Source organism: Marmota monax, unplaced genomic scaffold (assembly GCF_021218885.2).
Source record: "Marmota monax isolate L192 unplaced genomic scaffold, Marmota_monax_Labrador192_F-V1.1 WCK01_AAM20220418_F8-fsc00092, whole genome shotgun sequence".
Taxonomy (NCBI): Eukaryota; Metazoa; Chordata; class Mammalia; order Rodentia; family Sciuridae; genus Marmota; species Marmota monax.
The window spans coordinates 5,223,493-5,246,736 of record NW_026692583.1 but is presented as its reverse complement, the minus strand read 5'-3'; the positions used below and the strand labels follow the sequence as shown (position 1 = coordinate 5,246,736).

Sequence of the window (23,244 nt, the reverse complement as noted above, 5' to 3'; positions counted from 1 at the left end):
GGGTCAGAACCCGGGGCTGTGCAGGCGGACCGCACGCTGTTTGTATGACGCTGTGCAAAGAATCAAGATTTCAAAAGCTCTTCCTGGGCTCTAAACTACAAAGCGAGATTCAACAGCGATCAACACAAAGACATTCATTAGTGCTTTAAAAAAAAAATTTATACAAGGGGAGGGGTGGACAGCCCTGGTTTGATCATTTTGAGAAGAGAGATGTCAAGGGGCAGGGAGGACGTTGGCTTAATGGGAGAGCGGGCTGTTAGGGACAGCGCCCGAATTCTCGGGTGACAGGAGCACATCCTGTTCAGATCAGCAGCGGCAATAATAGCCCTAGCGCACTCGGCAGCGAGCATACGACTTCCGCTGCACCGTGACCAGGTCTGCAAATGACATTTCCAACAGGACAGAGTGTACCCTTTTACTATAGCCCAAAGCTTGGCAGACCAGATCTGAGGCAGGATGACTTTGCCACTGAGCCACATCCCCAGCCCTTTTTATTTTTTTCTATTTTGAGACAGGGTCTCGCTAAGTTGTTGAGGCTGGCCTCGAACTTGCGATCCTTCTGCCTCAGCCTCCAGAGTGGAGGGGATTATAGGCAAGTGCCACCACACCCAGAAGGTTTCTCATTTGAAAGACATGAATTCGTCTTGGGTGTCACTGAGAAGGCTCACTGGGTTTAACATAAACTGCTAAGAAGACAGACTTGGGTTATTTTAGGTAATAAGGTATTTAACTATATTATATAGACTGGATATTTGGCTATGTTAGGTGTTCAGATAATTTCTAGCAAAACATGGAGTGCATTTTTTGGGGGGACTGGAGAAACCCCCTTTCATCCCAGAGACATTTAGGCAGAGGCCAGCTAGCTATTTTTGCAGGGCTCTGCAGAAAAATGGTCCACCTGGAGGAAATGCGGGAACTAATCTTTCTGATGAAGATCCTGGGGTCCAGTAGCCCTCAGCAATTCCACACAAGTGTGGCCCACTGTGAAGAATCACTCAGAACTTTTCTCTTTCCCCCGTTCACAGGACCAGCACCGTCTCCTTTGTTCCTGCCTCTAGGCACAGGAAACCCACATGTGACAGGCACCAAGGCGGGGGGTGCGGCTCGGTGGCACTTTGCAGTGGTCCTCCAAGGAGGGAGCAGATGCCCTCCCGTGCGGTGAGTGGCCCCTGGGAGCCGAGGTGGACACGTCCACATTCCTACCTGGACTTGGGGCTCTGGAGGTTCTGTCGACTCAGGAGCCGCGCGGCGGAGACTCTCTTTTTGTGGACATTGGAGAGCCCTGTGGAGAGCGACACCGGTCTCCCTCAGGGGATATAGGGCACCTCTAAGGTGCCCCAGGTTTTCAGGGACCCTCTATTCCTGCTCCTACTGCGGTCAAGTGAGGAGACAAGACATGAGAATGGGCTGGGATCGGCTGGGACTGAAGCAGGATGGCCTGGGGACTTGTCATTCCGGGAGAGAGAAGCTCCCCAGTGCACTGGGTGTGGGGCAGGCGAGGGGCGAGTCCACTCTTGAAGGCTTGCCCTTGGACGTCCAGCAAACCGACCCATTGAGGGCACTGAGGCGCCTTTCCAGGTGAGGTCCCCCACCTTCCCTCCCCCCCACCCCAGCGCTGTCGCGAAGGGTCTCCCGGTGGGGGCGGGGCGGTGGTGCCCATTACCCTGGGTAAGTTCTGGTGCTTCGGCCACGTAGGTGAGGCGGAACTTGTTCCTCTTCCAGCTGCGGTCATTGCTGATGAGGGAGTTGTTGGCCTTCTCGATGTTGACGTCATCCCCCACGCAGAACACGTCACAGGCCGCCTGTAGCACACACAGGGCTTTGGGTGGCCTCTCTTGGCCAAGAGAGGCCCCTCTCCAATAGTCCCAAGTCATGGAATCTGTTTTTCCATCCACTCAACCTCCCTTTTTTCTTTCCCTCTTCCCTCCCTCTCTATCTCCCTCCATCCTTCACCCACCCACCCATCCATCCTTCCATCCACCTGCCCATCCATCTATCTACCCATCTATCTATCCACCCACCCATCCATCCATCCATCCATCCTTCCATCCATCCATCCACCCACCCATCCATCCATCCATCCATCCTTCCATCCACCTGCCCATCCATCTATCCATCCATCCATCCATCTACCCACCGATCCATCCATCCATCCTTCCATCCACCTGTCTATCCATCCATCCATCCATCTACCCACCCATCCATCCATCCATCTATCCTTCTATCCACCTGTCCATCTATCCATCCATCCATCCACCCACCCATCCATCCACCCATCCATCCACCCACCCATCCATCCTTCCATCTACCTGTCCATCCATCCATCCATCCATCCATCCATCCACCCATCCATTCACCTGCCCATCCATCCATCCATCCATCCATCCACCCATCCATCCATCTATCCACCCACCCATCTATCCTTCCATCTACCTGTCCATCCATCCATCCACCCATCCATCCATCTATCCTTCCATCCACCTGTCCATCCATCCATCCATCCATCCATCCATCCATCCATCCACCCATCCATCCATCCACCCGTCCATCCATCCATCCATCCACCCATCCATCCACCCATCTATCCATCCATCTATCCACCCACCTGTCCATTCATCCACCCACCCATCTGTCCATCTATCCATCAATCACCCACCAATCTATTCATTCATCCATCCTTCTACCCATCAATCCATCTACCCACCCATCACCTATTCTCTATCCATCCATCCATCCTTCCATCCATCCTGGGTGGAAAATGTGTGATTTAAATCCACTTGGATTCACATTCATCCATCAACCCATCTATCCATCCACCTGTCCATTCATCTACCCACCCATCCATCCATCATCCATCCATCCATCCATCCATCCATCATCCACTCAACTATCCATCCATCCATCCATCTGTCCATCCACCATCCATCAATCTATCCACCTACCCATCCACCTATCCACCCATCCAACCCATCCACCCCATGTTTTTTAAGTGCCTGCAAGGTGCTGGACACCTCACATTTTCCATTGATTTAGGACCTAGCCTCTACTTAAGCTATAACTCTGGTGACATTGATCTCTAAAACCAACACGTGTGAAGGCTGAGCATTAAAGAAGAAAGTAAACGCCATAGAATTTCCCACTCATTTTCCTCAAAAGACTTTTAAAGTTATTTAAAATCAGAGTGTATGGAGTGCCTGTACACCTCAGGTATATTTTTCTTTTCTGTTCACAGTCCTGGGAATTGAACCCAGGACCTGGTGCATGTAGGTATGTGCTCTGCCCTTGGTCTCCATTTCCAGCCCACATTTTTGCTTTGTTTTGTTTTGGCTAAGCCATCTGTTCCTCAACGTTAAGGATCCTAAGAATTACTGTTCAAAATTATTATTTTTATTTTTGACATAGGGTTTCCCTGTGTTGTCTGGGCTGGTCTAGATCTCCCAAGCTCACATGATGCGCCCACCTCAGCCTTCTGAGTAGCTGGCACTAGAGATGCATGCCACCACAGAATTCTTTTTTTTAATAATAAAATTCAAGGAGGTGTAGCTCAGTGGTAGAGCACTTACCTAGCACGTATAAGGTCTGGGTTCCATCCCCAGCATTGCCAAAAAGAAAATTAAAGTTTTCAAGGATAGCTTTTCATATTGTCTGGCCTTGTTGATTTGAAAGCCATTCAAAAAAGCCATCAATAGACAAATGGGTAAATAAAATGTGGCATATCCATACAATAGAATATTAGTCAGCCATGAAAAAGGGACAGAGTCTTGATTTCTGCTGTAACATGAACCTTGAAAACATGATGGTAAGTGGGAAAAGCCACTCACAAAAAGCCTCCTATTAATGTGATTCCATTCATATGAAATGAACACAACAGGGAAATTAAGATGCAGACATGGGATTAGTGGTGCTAGAGCAAAGGGTGGGAGGGGAGAACAGGAGGTTGGTAGCTGAAGGGCAAAGTGGCTTTAAACAGGTCTTGCTTCCTTCCACAGGGAGGAAATGGTCGGTCTAAGGGAGTCTGGACAAAGATCCTGTGGTACAATGAACATTTAGCAATTCCACAGTCTGAAATCCAGGGCCGTACCATTGCTAGACGCAGTAATGCCTGTAATCCCCAGCTACTCAGAAGGCTGAGGAAGGAAGACCACGAGATCAAGGCCGGCCTGGGCAACTTAGCAAGACCCTGTGTCCAGATAAAGTAAAAAGGGCTGGGGCGGGTGGCTCAGTGGCAGAGCACCCCTGGGTTCCACCCCTGGTACTCATAACTTGGTGTGAAAAAAAGCCAAGCTCTCTCAGCTCTTGGTCTGGGTGGAAGATCAGGGATGGGCTTATGGACACGGCCTCCCTCCCAGAAGTCCTTACAGCCCAGGGCCTCAGTTTCCCCTTTTGTTCTCTGAAGAAGTGCCGGTTAAGTGAAAGGAGTTGCCCCGTTCTCCTTCTCCTGGGCTGTGGATAAGGATACACTTCAGGGCGGTGCAGGAGGGGGGAAAGGCACCAGGGGCCACATTCAATGTCCCCTGCTCCCAGGATGGCCAGTTAGTCCTGCCCCACGCTGAGGCACCCGGCTCTGCTGCATTTCTTCTCCTCTGGTGACCTTGTGTTGGGGGCAGTGCTGTCCGGCAGGAGGTCCTACCAAGGTGGAGACGCTCTGCACTTCAGAGGGTGACCCTGGCCGCTGGGGCTGCTTAGCACATACGAGTGGACAGCGTAACTGCGGCAGGAAACCTTTAGTTCTGTTTTAATTTTCACTCAATCTTATGCATGCACAGACTCTGGAATTTTGTTATTTATTTTTTTTGCAGTGCTGGGATACAAACACAGGGCCTTGTGCATCCTAGGCAAGTCCTCGACCTCTGGCTACACCTCCAGCCCCTACCGTTTCTGTTTGTGGACCCGCTCCCTGCCCATAATGTATAATGTTGGCTGCTGGGTGGAAAATGTGTGACTTAAAGCCCCTTGGAGCCACTGGAGCTGCGGAGAAGTCCCAGGGCTCCTTCTCCTTCTCCTGGGTTGGGTGCTGTCTCTGGGTGGGTGGGGGGGGAGCGCTCCTCCCTGGGTCTCTGAGATGGGGATTACCTTGAAGACCTTCTTGGCCCACGTCCTGAAAGCCTCCTCCTGTCCACAGAGCTCGTCCCCCTCTCTCATCTTCAGGATCCTCTCCCCCCCCAACTCTTCCAGGAGGGTGTCCACGGCGTGTCCAAAGGCGCAGAAGTGGGGGTAGGCCCGGGAGCCGAGGCCGAACACCGAGAACCTGGCAAGGGGACAACAGAAGGTCCATGGTAAGGGACTGGGGGGGGTGACATGGGGGATGTCGGGCTGAACTGTGTGCCCTCCAGATTCACGTTGGAGCCCTAAACTCCAGAGTGGTTGCATTTGGAGGTAGGGCCTGGGGGAGATGGTGAGAGCCAGGGAGGTCAGAAGGGTGACCCCTAATCCCACAGGACCAGCGCTTGTGTGTGCCCTTTCTCTGTCTGTCCCTATCTCTGTCTCTCTCTTTCTGCAACATGATAAAGAAGGCGGCCATCTGCAGGCCAGGAGGAGAGGCCACGCCAGAAGTCAACACGGCTGGCACTCTGATCTTGGACTTCGAGCTTTTGGAGCAATGAGAAGATCCATCTCTGTTGCTTCAGCACAGGCCGCTGTATTTGGTGAAGGTGGACACACCTAACCAGCATCTCAGGTGGGACTGTGTTTCGCTGATGGAGTTGAAGCCACCCCAAGCCATCTGGAGAAGGTCTCCTTGAATCGCCAGAGCCCTTGAGGTCTCTCCTGTCTTCTGTTTGGTCTCTGCTAGCTGTCACCAACCTCAGGAGAAAGTTCCAAATGGTTCTCAGGAGGGACCGCAAGGGACAGCAGTGACCGTTGTCCCTTTCTAAGCTGGACTCATGGGGAACAAGAGTCTACCTTAGTGGGAGGCTTGAATTCTGCAAGAGGACCGTTAGACAGACAAGGAAGACTCCAACACCATGGTCCTCAGGGACCCGGAGGTACTAAGGTGACCAGACGGACCTGTCATTAGCACATGGAACATTGGTGTGTAATCAGCGTTTTCCGAAAGGATAGGAAAGAGTTGTAACCAGGCTGGCTCCACCCCGGGGCATGTTTGTGAAATTTATGTGCCTCACACATTAATTTCTCTTCCTCTTTGTCGAGATACAGGTGTCGGGGTTGGAGCCAGCGGGGGCCGCGCTGATGCGCTTCTCCTCCATGTTAGGTGGGCACGGAGAGCGGAGGGTGGTGTCCCACACGGCCCTTCTTACAGACACTCTGGGCCACATTTCTGGGGGTGGGTCCTGCGGTTCTGGACCTCTCAGGAAGTGGAGTGGTAGGTCCACAGAGGGCACAAGAACCCCTCACCCTGCTGTTGACGGTCACCTCACAGGTCAAGAAGTGGCGCTATTAAACCTGCGGCACGGGGTCTTGCCCTGTCCTTGAATCTCCTTTTGAGAACCCCCGGGACCAGATAGTGACGATGGAGACAGGGGAGGAGAAGGGAAGGGGAGTGAAGTTGGGAAGGGAGGGACTCCCCATCACTGGAAGATGGACTTGAGATCTGTTCAGGCGTCTCCCAGATGGGGGTTAACGCTCCTCTCAAACACACATTTATGTTGTCCCTTGTCCCCTCCCTCGTATGACAGGTGGCAGATGTGGTGACCAGATGAGGACTGGTATGTGTGGGGGTGTCAGGAAAGGGCACCCCTGCCCCAAGCCTTTGCCTTCGCCTTGGCCCAGTGCAGATGTGGAAACTGCCCGCGCTGAGCACGGCTTGTGGTTACTTGTATCTGTTACTTGTACTTGTGATGGCGGCCATATTGGACTCCTGTTCCTGTTCTTTAACTCGCTTTTCACTTCTACTCTCCAGCTGATCAAACCCCATGCTAAGGACCGAATGTTGGCGTCTTTTCAAAATTCATGTTGAAATCTAATCTCCAAGGCAATGGGATAAAGAGGTGGGGCCTTTGGAGATGATTAGGTCATCAGGGCAGAGCCCTAGAGAGTAAGACTAGTGTCCTTTTAAGGGGCTGAAGAGAACAGAGTTCTTCCCTTCTACCAAGTGAGGATGCAGGGAGAAGGTAATATCTACTAACCCGAGGGTGAGCCATCAGCAGATGCTGAATTCGCCAGGGCTTTGATCTTGGACTTCCTGACCTCCAGAACCATAAGCAATAAATTTCTGTTGTTTATAAGCCACCCAGTTGTGGTATTTTGTTACAGCATCTTGTATTGACTAAGACATTCAACTCTGTGTTTTCCAACAAATGATTCAGAGAGTCGATTCCTTAATTCACTTCTTAATGGACCTAGAGACCTACTCTGGTTACTGGTAGACTCACAGTCCTACCACAATTTGTACTTAGGATTTCAAAACTTTCATTTTAAGTCTCCAACAGCAGTTGACTAACTTCTTACATTTGGGGCCAGATAGCAAATATTTTAAGGACTACAAAATAGAAGCTATTCTTTGGGCATTTATGTAACAAGAGGAAAAACCTTCAGTACATTTTTTTTAATTGATGAAATTTAAAAAATATAATAATAGTTGAGTACAAATTTTTCAGGGCTACTAATGAGAAGAATAGGATTTTTTTTTGGTTGGGGGGAGTGGATAACATTTTGTTTAAGTGGATCTCAAAGATGTTCTCTATCATGAATTCCAATTACTCATCTGTAAAAAAACAAAAACCATTTTTAGCCGAAGGGTTGAACAAAAACATGCCGTGGCCAAGCTGGGCTTGGCCTGTGGGCATTTGTCTGCCAACTTGAGGCTGTGATAGATTTAATAAGAATAAAGTAGGTCTGACTGTCAAACTCTAGAACTGAAGTTTCAATGTTCAGCTAAAAAAATGTACTAATGTCAAAACCCACAAAATGTGCCACACTAACAGGGGACTCTAAAGTAAACTCTTGGCCTTGGCTGATAATGATTCTAACCAATGTACCATGTTGTCACAGGAGGCTGATGTTGGGAGACCACATGTGTTTAGGGTAGGGGAGTTGAGGCCTTTGGGATATGATTAAAAAAAATTTTTTTTTGGTGGGGTACCAGGGCACTTGACCACTGAGCCACATCCCCAGCCCTATTTTATATTTAGAGACAGGGTCTCACTGAGTTGCTTAGGGCCTCGCTATTGCTGAGGCTGGCTTTGAACTCGCGATCCTCCAGCCTCAGCCTCCCAAGCTGCTGGGATTACAGGCATGTACCACCGTGCCTGGCTTCAATTTTTTTTTTTTTGTACTTTCTGTACAATTTTTTACAAGCCAACCTAAAATTGCTTTTGAAACTCAAGCCTATTTAAAAATGTACTGACGGACACGATCCTTCAATATCTAGGAATTGTCTACTGAGCATAGCTCTGAGCAGTTGTGAAGACATGTCAATTACGGAGGGCTGAAGAGGCTCATGGGTAGGCCTGAACGTTCTCCATCAGTCTTGTTTTGACCAATATCCATGAGACCGAAGGTCTGACATCACAGTTTCACGTCCTTGAAAATGCACATTCAATTGAACACACAGCTGGTGAACAAAAACGTCTGTCCACGGACCACCTAAAATTATCTTCTGGCAGGTGAGTCTGCTTTGGCAAACATGGGGTTAGGCTGGTCTTTTAAAAATCGGACTGCGTGCTAGAGTCACTGAGAGAGTGAAAGGAAAAAAGTCCAGGCGTGGGCCCACATTTTGTACCAGTTACATCCGAATCTCGGGAAGCGGGGCTTGGCTATGGTGTGGGTATGTTGTGAGTATTCTCAGGTGGATTTTGGGTATATTCAGGGTTCAGAGTCACTGGCAGGGTTGCTCCCGAGACTTCTATCAGGTACGAAATGTGTTCACTGGGAAGGGAAGCTCAGTGACCCATAGGAAATAATACGCTTCAGCCCATGGGGTGGACTGCGGGTGCTGGGGCTCTGAGAGAGGTGAACGGTCAGAGAGGCCACAGGAAGGGCCAGCCAGCGAGATGGGATGGAGGGTCCCAGACAGCCAGGAGGTCCCAGACAGCCTGGTTTTATAAGGGAATAAAGGGGCAATGAATGGGAGACCCCTCCCTGCAACCAAGAACCCATCTTGCACCAAGGTCCAGCTCCCCAAGAGCCTCCGTCTCCCGTGACCCCAGGACCTTTGCTCACCTCACATTGGCCAGGGGTCCAGCACTCTCAAAGTTGTCTCTGAAGTCAGGCCCATCGCCCGATGATTTGCGCGAGTCAGAGTAGGAGGAGACGCTGTTGAACCGGACCTTGTAGCTCCTGCCAAGGTGAACGAGAGTCTGTGAGGTTCGCCTGGACCCCCTCCCGAGGCCCACACCCCCTGTGGATCTTCAAGTCACTGGTCCTGGTCCTGGTACCTTCTCTGTTGGGTTTGTGGAGTCAATGCATACCACTCCCGGGGTCTCTTCAAGAACGGGTCAACTCTCGCCCCCCACCACGATAATTATCCTCCTGCATGGGACCCTCCCAGGAACTTCAAAGGCTTTTGGCCGTGCTCCATTTATGGATCCTGAGCCCATACCGTTAACATGGCTAAATTAATAAGATGTCAGGAGCAGAATGGACCCTCCCCTCACCAAAGGCCATGCTCCCTTGCTCTCGGAATTTTAACACGCATGGGAATCATTCCAGGGTCTCGTTAAAATGCGTACTCTGGTTCAAGAGGTCTGGGGTGGGGTCTGAAAATTGGCATTTCTAACAAGTCCCCAAGAAGTGCCAATTTGCTAGTCCCCAGGTCTCGCTTTAACAGCCAGGAACTGGCTTTCCAATATGGCGGCCAATATGGCGCTTTCCAATATGGCGGCCATCATCTAAGTGTGGCTATTTACACTTGAATTAATTACAATGAGAAGCAGTTGAAAATTCCTGTCCTCACATGCACTAGCTACACCTCAAGAATCCAGCAGCCATGTGCGGACAGTGACTGGTATACCATCAATACAGATGTAGAATATCTCTATCCTGGAAGCTGGGCACAGTGGCACACACCTGTCATCCCCGAGACTAGGAAGGCTGAGACAAGAGGATGGAGGCCAGCCTCAACAATTGAGCAACATGCACAGTGACTTAGTAAGAACCTCGTCTCAAAATTAAAAATAAATAAATAAATAAAAAGGGCTGGGAATGTGGTTTAGTGGGAGAGCGCCCCTGGGTTCAATCCCTGGTACCAAAAAAAAAAAAAAGAAAACAAGTTCTGCAGAACCGGCCTGGTCTATTCTGGTCAACTCTTTCCTTTCATAGAGTCATAGATCTTTGACATTTTTCCTGGGTCGCAGGTCACATTTCAGGCAAACATAAGAAATGTTTAGCACTGATACCCTGCATGAAAAGACATGGCTGCTTTTATATATATAATTAAATTATTTTCAAGGGGAAGGAAAATGTCCTGGGACCCAAACCTCAGCCCGAGAGGCTCAGGAATCTCAAGACCTTGAAACAACGAAACCCAAAACACCCCCATCCGTTCTCCTCTCCTAGGGGTACGTGTGGCTTGCACACAAGGTAAAAACAAACCGAAACCCAAACCCAAACCCCAATACTTGACAAAGAAACAAGCAAAAATAATTCCAAGCCCCCAAACTCCAGGCGAGAACCCAATGCACAAATCTGAATGCAAAAAGGGGAAAAAATTAAAAAAAAGACATAAAAAGAAATCTGTGCGTTCTGGCAGCAGCGTTTCTAAACTGGACGCTCGTCAAAGTGTCCGCTCCAGCATCAGGAAAGTTCTAAATATACGAAAGTGTATTTTCTGCCCCCAAAATAGCCTCACATTGAGTCACTTCTCCAAATAAGTCATGCAGCATCTCAGGGGGTGTGTGTGGTTAGCGGGGGAGGCAGGCTGACAGTTGTGGGGTAAGAATAGCAGCACGTGGATCCATATGAGGCTGGAGGTTCCTCCAAATGCTGTCCCCGTTGTTATTTTCCCGGGAACCCTGGCAACAGCCCCCCCAGGTGGGCGTGGCAGGATCATCGCTCCCCATTTGGCAGCCGCGGGAGACCGAGGCCCACGGGAGTCAAGTGGTTTGCCCAGGTGGTTGAATGGGCGAATGGCACAGCCTGGGGTACAATCCAGGTCACTTGGAGACCCCGGGGGGCAGTGGCCAGGGATGCTCGGGTGTAGGACATGCATACGTACGGGTGCACGCACGCACACACACATGCACACACACGCTTGCACACGCATGCATGCGTACACATACACGCTCTACCTGTGCCGGCTGTCACGGGCGGCAGCCAGACCGTGGACTTCAGTGTCACCAGGGGGGAGGGAAGGCCCTTTACGGGGAAAGAAACGCAAGGGTTCCGGGTACCTAGAGGGGAGAATGGATGGAGCCCTATCTCTCCCTGAAGGAGGGGTGAGGGGTGACCCACAAGGAGGCCACCCAGGACCAAGGTGCTGAAGCCAGGTATGGACGAGGGCAGGTCACCCGGGGCTCTGGGATGGGATTGACCACATGTGTTTTGCAGGGAGAAAACCAAGAGTGATTTTCTGCACAACACCATCTCTAAATGCCAGTCAGCTATGACGTGCGATGCTCATCTTAAGACACAGGGATCTGCTCCACACCAGGTGCCCTCACGGAGGGTCCTGGGGTTTTTCCGAGGAAGTCTAGATAACAGACCGTCCACCTTGTGGAACGCCTTCAGAACCCAGTCCCACGCGAGGTGCAATTCCTTCATGAATGTCTGTGCACCAGGGGCGTCTCTGCCTTGTGAGGTGATCTTGTCCAGCTTTTGAACTTAACCTCTGCACTGGCTGCGGGTCCACTGTGAGCATCAGATCGAAAAGCCCAAGAGGCAGCTTTCACTGATTTTGAATGGGGGTCTCCAAAGGTGTGTGGGGGGGAGAATCAGAACGATGTATACACCGTGCACTTAACTTTTCCTAAGACTCTTTCGTCCATTTTTGGACTTGATTCTTACTCATCGGAAAGTTAAGGTAGCTATCATCACCTCTATTTGACATAAAGAGAAACTGAGTCACAGAGCTTAGGAGGGACTTGGTTGGGCACTGAGATGCCAGCCCCAGTGAATCCCAGACACCTGCCAGCTAAATTCAGTCTTCAGTGGACTTTGGGTCACAACCACCAGCCACAACTCAAATGTGAATCCCAGGAGCCAAAACGTAATTTCCAGGGATCCCAGGGGTTGTCATTGACATTGGAGGGACTGGTCACTTACTTCCTCTCCTCCTGCATGGAGTTGGGGTGCCTCATTTCCATCAAAGCGCAGCCGAATTTCTGGAGGTCAGAACAGAGGAGGAAAATGTGAAGGACGTCTGTATGAGTTAGTCTGCAAGGGGGATGGGCACAGGGCCTGGGGTCCTGGCCAGTCAACGAGGAGCCCGATGCCTGGCAGCCAGATATCAGGGATGGCCAGGGCTCAGGTGGGCGGCCAAGGTGAGCAGCAGGTATAATGGAAGGTCAGCTGTTTAAGGGACGGCAGGCGTGGACACTCTACCCCCACGACACAACGCTCCTGGGTGGCCTTCTCTTTATAAAAATGTTGTCCCTGAGTCTTTAGCAGGGGACACCAGGCTCCCCTTTCTAAACAAGGCGCTCACTCAGGTGACATTTTCACTAGGACTATTTGAACAGTGGACACCCACAGCCCGAGAGCTGGGGATTGTCCAGTGTCTGCATGACTTGGATCCGACCGACGTCACTGGCTCTGGGGGGACTCTGGTTCTGAATCTCGGGTGTAGAGGGAGGGTCCCAGCGAGGCCCTCCTGCTTCCTGCTGAGGGCACCCCATCCTAGAACAGGGGGAGCCCATCTCACCTCCCCATTCTCCGGGGGGTCTCCGTTGCCGAAGGTGCTGGTGACCACGAGGACCAGCGTTTCATGTTCCAGGTGCACGATGTCATATTCTTCCATGGACATCACCTGGCGGGACACAGGCATGGGGGGTGGGGAGAGGAAGGAAGAGGGAGGTGATGGGCGGGGGAGGGAACCCAAAGGGATGGGAAGAGGAGGAGAGAGAGAGAGAGAAGGTGAGTCATTTTGAGTCATGTCCTTTGGAAAGAGGAGCAGATGTTCTGGGCTGTCGTTCATCAATGGGCTCAAGTGGGTGGACCAGAAGCCTGTTAGTAGCATGAGGACCTTCCTGTGGTCACTGGGGTGAAGGCTGCAGGGTCTGGGCCGTGGTCCCAGGGCTGGCTGCCAGGAGAGACGGACCTTGAATGAAGTCCTTGGGCTTCTTACCACCAACGGACCCTGGATTCTTCCTGTCCCCATTCAGGCTGGGAATGGCCTGGCTGGATCTAAGTGGCCCGCTCCACCCCTTCTCTAAATCTGGCCCCTGTAGTGTGAAGCCCCCGGATCAGATGAATCTGAGACTGTCACCCTGAGCCTCAGCATCACCCGCACCACATTTGTCAAAGTAGGGTCTCAGGAAGTCCAGTCTGCTGGGGTGCCCCATGAAAAGAAATGACCCAGGGTCAATTATATTTGGGAGCCGGGCGCAGTGGTGTATGCCGGTCATCCCAGAAGCTCAGGAGGCTGAGGTAGGAGGATTGCAAGTTCAAAGCCAGCCTCAGCAACAGAGGCCCTCAGCAGCTCAGTGAGACTCTGTGTCTAAATAAAATACAAACTAGGGCTGAGGATGTGGCTCGGTGGTGGAGTGCTCCTGAGTTCAATCCCTGGTATCTCCCAAAAAATTATATTTGGGAAACATTTATAACCTACCCTTTCCTCCTTAGGAGATTATAATGCATGTTTGTTTATGCATTAAAGGCTCTGAGAAGTCCGGTAGCCGTGAGGCCCCTCGAGCTGTCTTTAGCACAGAACTTTCTAAAACTGACTCCAGGATGGTGTTGGGGTCTGTAAACAAGTCAAGATGGCGCCTGGCATTTTGCCAGAGGGAGTGGTTTGTGAAGTAACGCCAGCGAGCCATTAAGTGTGGAGATTCCTTATTGGTTGACTGCTGTATCTAGTTTATGTTAATTAAGATAAGCTGTGTGGAATGTATATATACCCCTCCTGTCCTACAATAAACGGCTCCCACTCCTGCTGCATCAATGTACACAAGTTCCTCGTCACCCCCCCGGTTAGTTTGCTGCAGCCGGACTGTGGCAGGATGGTTTCTCAAAAACCCACTAACATTTTTCTTCAGAGACAGGCATTTCATTTGGTGGTTCCTGGACTCCTACTGGGTTCGTGGGGAGAGGACTATGACAGTCCCCTGAAATTGGCAGCAGTGTGTGCTGATGCGCATCTTCATCTTTAGTCCTTGGGCCAGAGTTCCTCTCTGTCCACTTGCCTCTCTCCCCTTCCCAACCGTATTCACTGTGAGGGGCTTGGGGACTGGCACTGCCCGCTGCCCACCTTGGCGTCAAAGGCGTGTTTGAAGATCTCACACAGGGTCTTGGCGTAGGCTTGCGATTTGCCCGTCTCTGTGGCGTAGAGGATGGTGGCTTTCACCCTCTTGGCCATGGCCTGTCCCATCAGCTTGGCTGAGAACTTGACGGCTCTGGGAGTCGGGGATGGGGGGAAAGTTGGGAAACAGACACCAGGTTGGGATTTGGGGGGCCAGAACCATGATCCACGAGATCAGAGAATCGAGTCTCTTGATCTTTGATGCTTCAAGAGTCAGAGCCCCCCAAGTGGACGCACCCCACTGAGCTACCTTATCCCCAACCCCAGGGCAGTCAGGCAGGGGTTAAAGTGGCCGGTGGGTTTTGCTAGTGAACCTCGGGGTACCACGCGCTGCCCTGAAGGACAGTCCTTCGCCCACCCACCCCCTCATTCATTCACGTTCACTCACGGGGCTTAGGCGCGTGTGTATTTGAGAGAGAGGGGAAAAAAAAAAACAAACCCAAACCACTATTGATCCACCAGGCATTGAGTCGGAAGGTTCTAGGGGTTTAGGGACCCACAGAGGAAGGGCTAGGCTGGGTTTATTCAGCAATGACATCCAGGGCTTTGCAGGGCAACTGGCATCTCCCATACACAAAAGAAATGTCTGTGAAAAATGATGAGTTTAAAAAGATGCTGATGTCACCTGAGCCCTGGGGAGCTTAGATGTCAGATGCAGCCTCCTCCTAGCTCAACAGAGAACCTCAAACCCGGGTTCCTCCCCTCCCCTCTGCTGGCAGGGGCTGGGGGAGGCGAGTACCTGGGCTCCACTCCCAAGCCATTCTTCTCAGGAGTCTTAGCATCGACAAATTGCTAATTACCTCCCACCCGGGGATTATCGGTGGTAAATTTTTCAGAATTAGGGGAGCCACCCACGCGGGGGAGGGGGGAAGACTGAGCTAAGGGCGGGGAGGTGGGGAACCCAAAGGGATTAAAGGTGCGTGGAGGGTTCCCTGGGAGGGATGGAGCATGACAGCACATCTATAATTAACTCCTTTTGTTTCCACTGCAAACTTCATGGTGCAATTAACGTTTTAGATTCCTGTCTCCCTTCTCTTCCCGGAGACGATGGAGCTGAGCTAGAGCCAACGGTGGCCCTGGCTGAGAATATTCCAGATCCTCTTGTTGGGGGAAGGGTGCTGCCTTGGGCTCCTCCTTGGCTGGCGGGTGGGATGGGATGGAGAGAGGGGGAGGGGAGAGATATCCCGGGTGCCAATCATGGGGACGGGAACCAAGGGACCCAGCATGGGTCCGTGGCAGCGGTGGCCCCTGCTGCAGAACTAGATTGGCACACACGGACGCTTCTGGACCCCAGCTAGCTCAGTCCACCCCGATGGCTGCCCCACACGGTGGATCGCTGGAGTTCTCTTTGGGCAGAAGCCTGGGGTCCCATTCAATCAGCTCAGTCGGCCCCCCCTACCCAGCCGGCCCCCAGGTGGCCGAGCATCCTTCAGGAAGAGAGGACCCCCACAGTGGTCATCCTGGTCCACAGCCCCTTCTCTTCCCTTCTTTGCTCCATTAACCCTTGTTTATCTCATTCACCCATTCAGGGACGTCCTCCCTAACCTCCCAAGGGACATCTAGGTGACATCTAGGTGACATCTGTTTCACGACCCCTGGAACTACTTCTCAGTGCCCTTGCCACGGACCCAGGGTTGACTACATTCATGTTCGTTCTTTGACAGATGATGGCTGGGGGCGTCCTGAGATCAGGGGCCCCACTCGACCCCGCGGAGCCTAGCCCAGCACCTGGCGTGGAGAATACACCTGGTGCTCATTTGTTGGCTCAAGTACGAACCAATGAGTGAATGAATGAGGAAATAAACGAGGGAGGGCCTGGGGCTGGCTCCCCCCGGCTCCCCCGGGTTCTGACTTCCCTAAAAAATGGCCCCGCTGCTGTGTCCCCCCTTTCTGGGCTCTCTGAGTGGGCGCACCCCGGGTTCCCATGGCAGGACACTCACTCGGCCAGCTTCTTGAAGCCGATGGCGCGCCGCTTTGTGGGGGTCCCGTTGGTGCCTTTCCACACATGGGTGTTCCAAGGATCGGGCTGGGAAGAGGAGAGAGGGCTTTGGTCACTGCCACGAGGGACGGCAGCTTCTCATGGAGATGCCCAGGGCTCCCTGGGGCTCGAGGCTGCCCGACCCCACAGCCCTAGAGAGCAGGGATTCCACCTGTGGTCACTATAGCTGTCCTTGCCTCCCTGTAGTGTCCTGCCAGCCCCTCCCATCAGCCCTGGGTCCCCTCATACTTTCTTCTTGTGACCTCCGAGCACTCATTGTGTCTCTGTTAGTCTTTCAGCAAGACCCGTGCTGCCCAGTGTGGGAGCCAGGAGCCAGACGTGGCCACTGGGCATTTGCACATCCAAAGAGCTGGCCCAGATTAAGATGTGCTCCCGACACAACATACACAGCAGACGGGGGGGGGGGGGGGGACTCAGCACGGAAAGGGGCAGAAGGGGCAGGACCTGGTATTCAAAGGAGGGTGTGAGCCTGTAGTTGAGCATCTCCTGGTGGAAGACAGGTGTGATGCTGCCAGACATGGGGGGCACAATCCACACCCAGTCAGCCGGGCAACCCCCCCGACAGCGGTACTCGTTCTCCATGTGCTTAATGAAGGACTCGGTGGCAGAGTGGTGGTCAACGATGGTCACTTTGTCACTCTGTGAGAAGAGAAGGGACCAGGAGTCAGAGGCTTTGGGGAAGCCAAGCCCAGCAAGGCACGCCTGTAATCCCAGAGACTCAGGAGGCTGAGGGAGGAGGATGGCAAGTTGGAGGCCAGCCTCAGCAACTGAGTGAGGCCGTAAGCCATTTAGCAAGAGCCTGCCTCAAAATAAATAAATAAAGTGAAATAAAAAGGGCTGGGGATAGTGCTCAGTGGTAACGCGTCCTTGGATTCAATCTCCAGAAACCACCCCCCCTGCCCCCCCCCAAAAAAATAAAAATTTAAAGAAAAGAAAGCAAACAAATGGTGGTCCTGGAGATGATTCTAAGCAGTGTGAGGGGAGCCGGTGACTCTCTGCATTTCTCTCACTGGTAATCACACCCAGGAGAAAGTCTCTGTTGGTGACCATGTCTTTCATATCTTTCCCTGCTTTTTAAGAAGGGGGAGGAACCTCAGGCAGTGACTAGACTCCAACAATTTTCTTTTCCTGTTCATTGGTTTAATATTCTGTTCCCTCCTACTGATGGCCACCCATCCCACTTCTCCCGTGAGCGTGGGGACGTAAAACCCTCTTAACATACAAAGTCTTACGTCCTAAAACGAGTGGATAAAACGTCACCCAGGTAAGCCCCTCCCGGGTGGGGAATGGACGTCCAGGTGACGCTCCTCTCTCTGCCCACAGTATCTTGTCCCCTCTGCGCTTTTCTGATTGGTCAGCTCAGTCCGTCCGTGCTGTCCCCAGCCTGCCTGTCGTTGTCCCGGGTCCCCAGGGATCCGAGCCGGGCGGTCATCTCAACAGCTCCCGAGCCCTCACCCTCCGCGACTTCTCTGTTCTCGGAGCCGTTGGTCCCTGGGCCCCCTCTCTGTCCCCGACATGTGACTTCCAGTCCCCACCCACCTATCCCGCCTTGGTGGGAAGCCCCCGAGGGCAGAGCTGGCCTCGATTCTAGAGACCGTCCTCTGGTCTCTGGACCTGCTTTGCAAAAACCAGAGAACCCCAGATCCTGTCCCTGCCCTGGGTCATCACGGGTCAGTTTCAAAATGTGATTTTGTGTTCGTGACCAAGTGTCCGCTCTGTGGTCTCCACACGTCGAGGTTCAGACAGGGAGTGTCCAGTCCTCCTACCCCAGTATGGAGGCAGGTGGAGGTATCTCCCCTGGGTGGCCAAGAGAAGGGCACCTCACGCCAACCTGGAAGGACACACGGGGTCTGGGGGACTGACCCCCTGGGGGCTGTCACCACGCGGCTTCCTGGGAACACCTGTCCTGTCCCCTGCAGCTCCAAGGGCAGCCACCCTTCCTTGGTTACCTCGCCCCCACCCCAGCAAGGGCAGGCCACAGAGTCAACCCCACGGACGTGTCCGACCCCGAGGAGGGACCTGTCCTCTTAACCTCGTAACACGGTGGGGACCGTTCACGTGCCATCGGCTTATTACACGCAGAGCGTGGAGCGCTGACTCCGTCCACACCGGCCTCCCTGGGCCCACCTGCGCAGGGCCACCAGGTACCCCTGAAGAACCCCGAGACAGCGGGCGCCCCTCTCTGGGGCCCGTCCACTCCGGGAACCCTGTCACCTTGGCTCTCACCCTGGGCCAATTCTTCAAACCGGGGACCAAGAACCCAAGGACTTAACTCCGTTCACACCCTTTCCGGGGGCCCACAAGGCTCTGATAGTGAGGCTATCACTTGTTATGTGGTCATCGGAGTCCCTAGGACAGGACAGGAACAGAGGACACCTGTCATCACAACTTTTTTAAGGGGGGGGCACTGGGGCTGGAATCCAGGGGGTGCTGAAGCACTGAGCGGCATCCCCAGCCCTTTGTAAAAAATCTTTCATTTAGAGACGGGGCCTTGCTGAGTGGCTGAGGCTGGCCTTGAACTCGCGATCCTCCTGCCTCAGCCTCCTGAGCCGCGGGGATGACAGGGGTTGGTCATCTTGGCAGCTCCTCGTGGCAATTCCGAAGCATTGTGAGCAATAGGTGGTGACCTCCCTCCCCACCGAGTATTCTTTTCCTCACAGGGTCCCCACCCAGGACCCGCAAGCAGGGGAGGCAGGCGGACAGGAAGGAGGTCATGCTGGTGGACAGAACCCCGCCCAGGTGGGTTTTGGTAGCCAGGTTTCTCGACCCTCAGCACCAAGGTTCCGAAGGTTCTCGCGCCCGTGAGGCAGGGGCTACCTGAAAGCTGTAGAGGACGGCGATGTTGATCTCCACCAGCGCCTGGTCCTTCCACAGGGATGACGTCTTCCTCATGTCCAGGTTCATCTTCTTGGCTACTTCCTGAAGGGGGACAAAACCCACTCACAGGCTGGGGCCCCTCGGTGCTTCAGAATGAAGGAGGGCGGGTCCCCTCACCGCGGGTCCCTGGACTAACCAGCTCATGCGCAGGTCACTCATGGACTCACTCCTGAAAAAGTGGTCGTGTGTTTTGTTTTTTTTTTAATTGAGAATCTACTGGATATGAAGGAGGCCTTGAGTCATGAAGCTGACAGGCCCATAGAGTGGGGAGAGAGCTCATTTTATGATCAGTGTTAATTCCTAGGAAGGAAATAAGAGAAAGGAAATGGGAGGAGGAGATGATGAGAAGAAGCAAGACGTCCGCAGACCAGGGGCGGGGACTTGCGAGTGAGAAGAGCAAGAGCAAAGGCCCTGGGGTGGGAATCGGGCTTGGGTCCCCTGAGAAGCAGAAAGAGGACCTGTGTGCTTGCAGGATGGTGAGCTGCAGGGGGTGGGGGCTGGTGGGAGAGAGAAGCAGGACTGGATGCCGTGGGACCCTGGAGGGCGTGCCAGGAAGCCAGGATTTTATTTCAAATCCGAGGGTGGTCTTCCGATGGATTTAGGAGTGACTGTTTCCTCGGAGGAGAAGCTCCCCTCGTTCTGTTCCACTCTGCAGCGGTCACTACTTAGACTCGAGACGGTGGGCTGTGAGTTCAGAGGGACACCTGCTGGGCTCTGACAGATGAGGGAAACTGAGGCCCAGAACCCTGTCTGCCCTTGTCCACAGTCCACGGAGCCAGGTGGCCGTGGAGGGAGAGCTCAGGGGAAGCCCGATACCGGAGACCTGGGAGCTGCCTCCTCATCAGGTGACACCTGTGTCAAGTTACTTGGGAAAGAGAATTGGTGACAGTCGGGAGACACCGGCTCCGGAGCGGGCAGGGAAGAGCCGGCAGCAGGCTCGTTAATTAAGGCTGAGCTGCTCACCTCCCGTCATGCCGGTCCCTGGCGGAGCCCAGGTCTCATTACAGGGCTGCAAGGCAGCAATCTCTAAGGACTAGGGAAGTCATTTCCCACCCAGCTGTCACCGTCTGTACACAACGGCAGCTGGAACTGAGGGCTGGGGCGGGTGACAGGCTCGTCTAGCTACCCGTGACGACTCCTTGCGAGGGACACGCACTCAGAGAGTGGAATGAGAACTTGGTGATGCACTCCCGGAGGCCGGGCCTTAGGTTCTGCTGGGGTCTGGAGCAGGGACGCGTTTGCAGAGAGCAAACCATTAGCTGCTGCTTTGCACAGATACATGTAAAACTCGAGCTGGTTTAGGAAAGAGCCAAGTGTCGTGTGGGCAGTCAGGTGGCTCCTGCTATCTACAGCATTGTTTTTAGTACCAAAGATGGAAGCCGGGGCGCTTAACCACGGAGCCCCGTCCCCAGCCCTTTTTAATATTTTCTTTAGAGACAGGGTCTCCCTGAGTTGCTTAGGGCCTCGCTAAGTTGCTGAGGCTGGCTTTGAACTCACGATCCTCCTGCCTCAGCCTCCCGAGCTGCTGGGATGACAGGAGTATGTGCCTGGCATTCTACAGCATTTTTAAAAAAATTAAACAAGAACAATTAGTTGCAGAGAAAAACAAAAGAAAAAAACCTATGTGACTTTAAAAAAAATCCCCCAATGCAACTTGAGCCATATGTATGGAAATTATCTGAAATATTTCCCCCTTTCCTGTCAGAAGGTTGTACAGATGGGTGCTACCCAGTAGAACCTTCTGAGGAAGTTAAAAAATGTTACAAAATGCTGAAGCCTGGGGTCCTGACCAGATCAATAACATCAGGGTTCTGGGGAGGGGGACTTGGGCATCATAAAGCCCCCAGGGTAAACTCCAAGGTGCAGCAAGACTGAGGACCCCCTGAACCCATGGATTTAAACAACAGAAACCTAATGCTTGGTTCTGAGTTCTACTCATGATTCTGTGCCTTATTTGCTGTGTGACATAGGCCCAGAACTTAACTTCTCTGTTCCCCCATATCTTCTTTTGAAATGAGGCCAACCGCTGAAGACGGTTGGTAGGGATGTTGGCTGACAAAACATAGCCCCGGGAACTCCAGGAGGACTCAGTGGGGGGGGGGGGACAGAATCAGACCCTCTGTGGAGAAATGCTACCCTCCTTTGCTGCATGACCTTGAGATTGTCACTTAATCCCTCTGGAAGTCCTCATTTTCTCCACCTTAAGGGGATTATCATACGTTAAGGTTAAGGTGAGGGTTAAATGAGAATGTGCTACAGCTGGTGGGTTCCAAGCCACTGATAGAAACAGTAACTTGGAGAATGTCACAGCTGTTACCTTGAAGGAAAGAGACTAGTCACCTGAACACACAAGCCCCCGCGCACCGCACGCCCACCTGCAGCCAGAGCCGCGGTTTCTGTCTATGCAGATTCAAACAACCTTCCAAGGAAAACATTTGGGAAGAAGCTTGCACCTGTAGAGAACGTGTCCAAGACATGTCTTCCCTGTCATGATTCATCCTCTGAACCCTTCGGTTTAGCACTGTAGGAGGTATCAGAAGTCATCTCGAGATGATCTGAGCATGCCGGGGGTGTGTAGGTCATAGGCACATACTGGGCCTTTTATATAAAGGACCTGGGCTTCGGTGGGGGTTCCTGGATGAATCCCCGACAGACATGGGGTAGCGGGGGTGGTGGGTGTTGACTGTATACATAAGGTGCTTAAGCAGTGTTAGCGTGGGGTCCGTGCTGTGTGTTGGCTGTTGCTACCATCCCTGGTAAAGACACACGGATGCTTCCAGAAGTTCACCCGATTGTGGTTCTATTCGGACTCCTTCCAGTTTCTAGGCTCCAAACCTCTGCCTTGGGTGTCCTGCCCCGGGGACCACCGAGGGACCTTACCTCCAGGATGTTGTAGCGGGAGTTGTCACAGTAGTCACGGACACCGATCTCCGTGCCCATGTACCAGCCGCTGAAGGGACAGGCGCTGAACTCCAGGCCACCAATCTCCAGAAGCATGTTGGACACAGCGGGGAGGCCGTACCATTTGAGGCCCAGGTCCTTGAACCAGTCAAACCTGCAGACGGCAAGACAGCCCAGGTCTGGGAACCACTGCCCTCGGGGCCCATGGGTCTTCCAAACCTACACTAAGAGTGAGTCCAGGAGAAAGTGTGGAGAAATCACTCTGCTGCAACCCACAGTGCGCCTTTCTACCCCAGGGCCTTTGCACAGGCGGCTGGCTCCTTCTTCCTGGGGATCCTCTCTCTTTCATCTGTGCTCCCAGCTCCTCCCTATACTTAATTCTCAGCTAAAATGCTGCTCACTCCAGGGAAACCTTCTCTGATGTCCTATTGGGTCCATGTGGCTTCACACTTCTGGGCATCATAAAATTCCTACTGCCGCATTTTACTGGAATCAAGTCATTTTATAAGGCCTAGAAGCATGAAGTAGTTGTGTTTGTGAGATCTTCTCCTCTTTGAGAAGGTAAAACCACCGAGGCAGGGACCAAGTCAGCCCCAAAGGCCAGTGGGGTGCCTGACTGGAGTGGGAACGATGTGGCCTGAGTCACTGAGTGGATCCAGGAGGCTGGGGGTGCTCCCAGAGAGCAGGCGGCACCCGGAGCCTTGTGACCCGGGCCTCCTGTCTGGGGCCAGGAGGAAGGGAACACAAATGAGGCACTCCTCTAGGGTGCAAAATCTAAGGGGACCCCAACAGACTCAGCAATCGACATCAAGGCTGTTGCTTCTTCATGCAATATTTTAAATTAATGCAATTAAAAACATAATTTAGTGCTGCCCATCTATGTATATATTTTGAATAAAATATTGAAATTTTAAATAGACAGGCTCCCACCCCTCCCTGTGTGACCCCCCCCTTGCTTGTGTCACCCTAATCTCAATTCTGAGCTGAATCCTGCTTTTATTTAAAATGTTGGTCTGTGGCTCTTTGTGGATTTAAAAAACAAAAAAATAAACCAAAAAAGAGTTGAGTTAGATCTCTGAAACACACGGCATTTACGTATTGAGTTTTTTATCGA

The 23,244-nt window shown here is 52.5% G+C and overlaps 1 protein-coding gene across 4 annotated transcripts in view; it reads right to left on the bottom strand.

The window, feature by feature from the left end:
- Nucleotides 1–23,244, bottom strand: part of Nos1 (nitric oxide synthase 1) — a 142,270-nt gene that overhangs the window by 18,380 nt on the left and 100,646 nt on the right. For all 4 annotated transcript variants that reach the window (XM_058579887.1, XM_058579888.1, XM_046446300.2 and 1 more), the window contains exons 10-20: nucleotides 22,110–22,284; nucleotides 19,170–19,271; nucleotides 16,797–16,991; nucleotides 16,294–16,379; nucleotides 14,303–14,447; nucleotides 12,758–12,862; nucleotides 12,160–12,218; nucleotides 9,121–9,237; nucleotides 5,074–5,248; nucleotides 1,664–1,802; nucleotides 1,204–1,282 (exon numbers count right to left, since the gene is read on the bottom strand). In XM_058579887.1, the coding sequence (XP_058435870.1) occupies nucleotides 1,204–1,282; nucleotides 1,664–1,802; nucleotides 5,074–5,248; nucleotides 9,121–9,237; nucleotides 12,160–12,218; nucleotides 12,758–12,862; nucleotides 14,303–14,447; nucleotides 16,294–16,379; nucleotides 16,797–16,991; nucleotides 19,170–19,271; nucleotides 22,110–22,284 (1,377 nt within the window). The remainder of the gene's footprint in view (nucleotides 1–1,203; nucleotides 1,283–1,663; nucleotides 1,803–5,073; nucleotides 5,249–9,120; nucleotides 9,238–12,159; nucleotides 12,219–12,757; nucleotides 12,863–14,302; nucleotides 14,448–16,293; nucleotides 16,380–16,796; nucleotides 16,992–19,169; nucleotides 19,272–22,109; nucleotides 22,285–23,244) is intronic.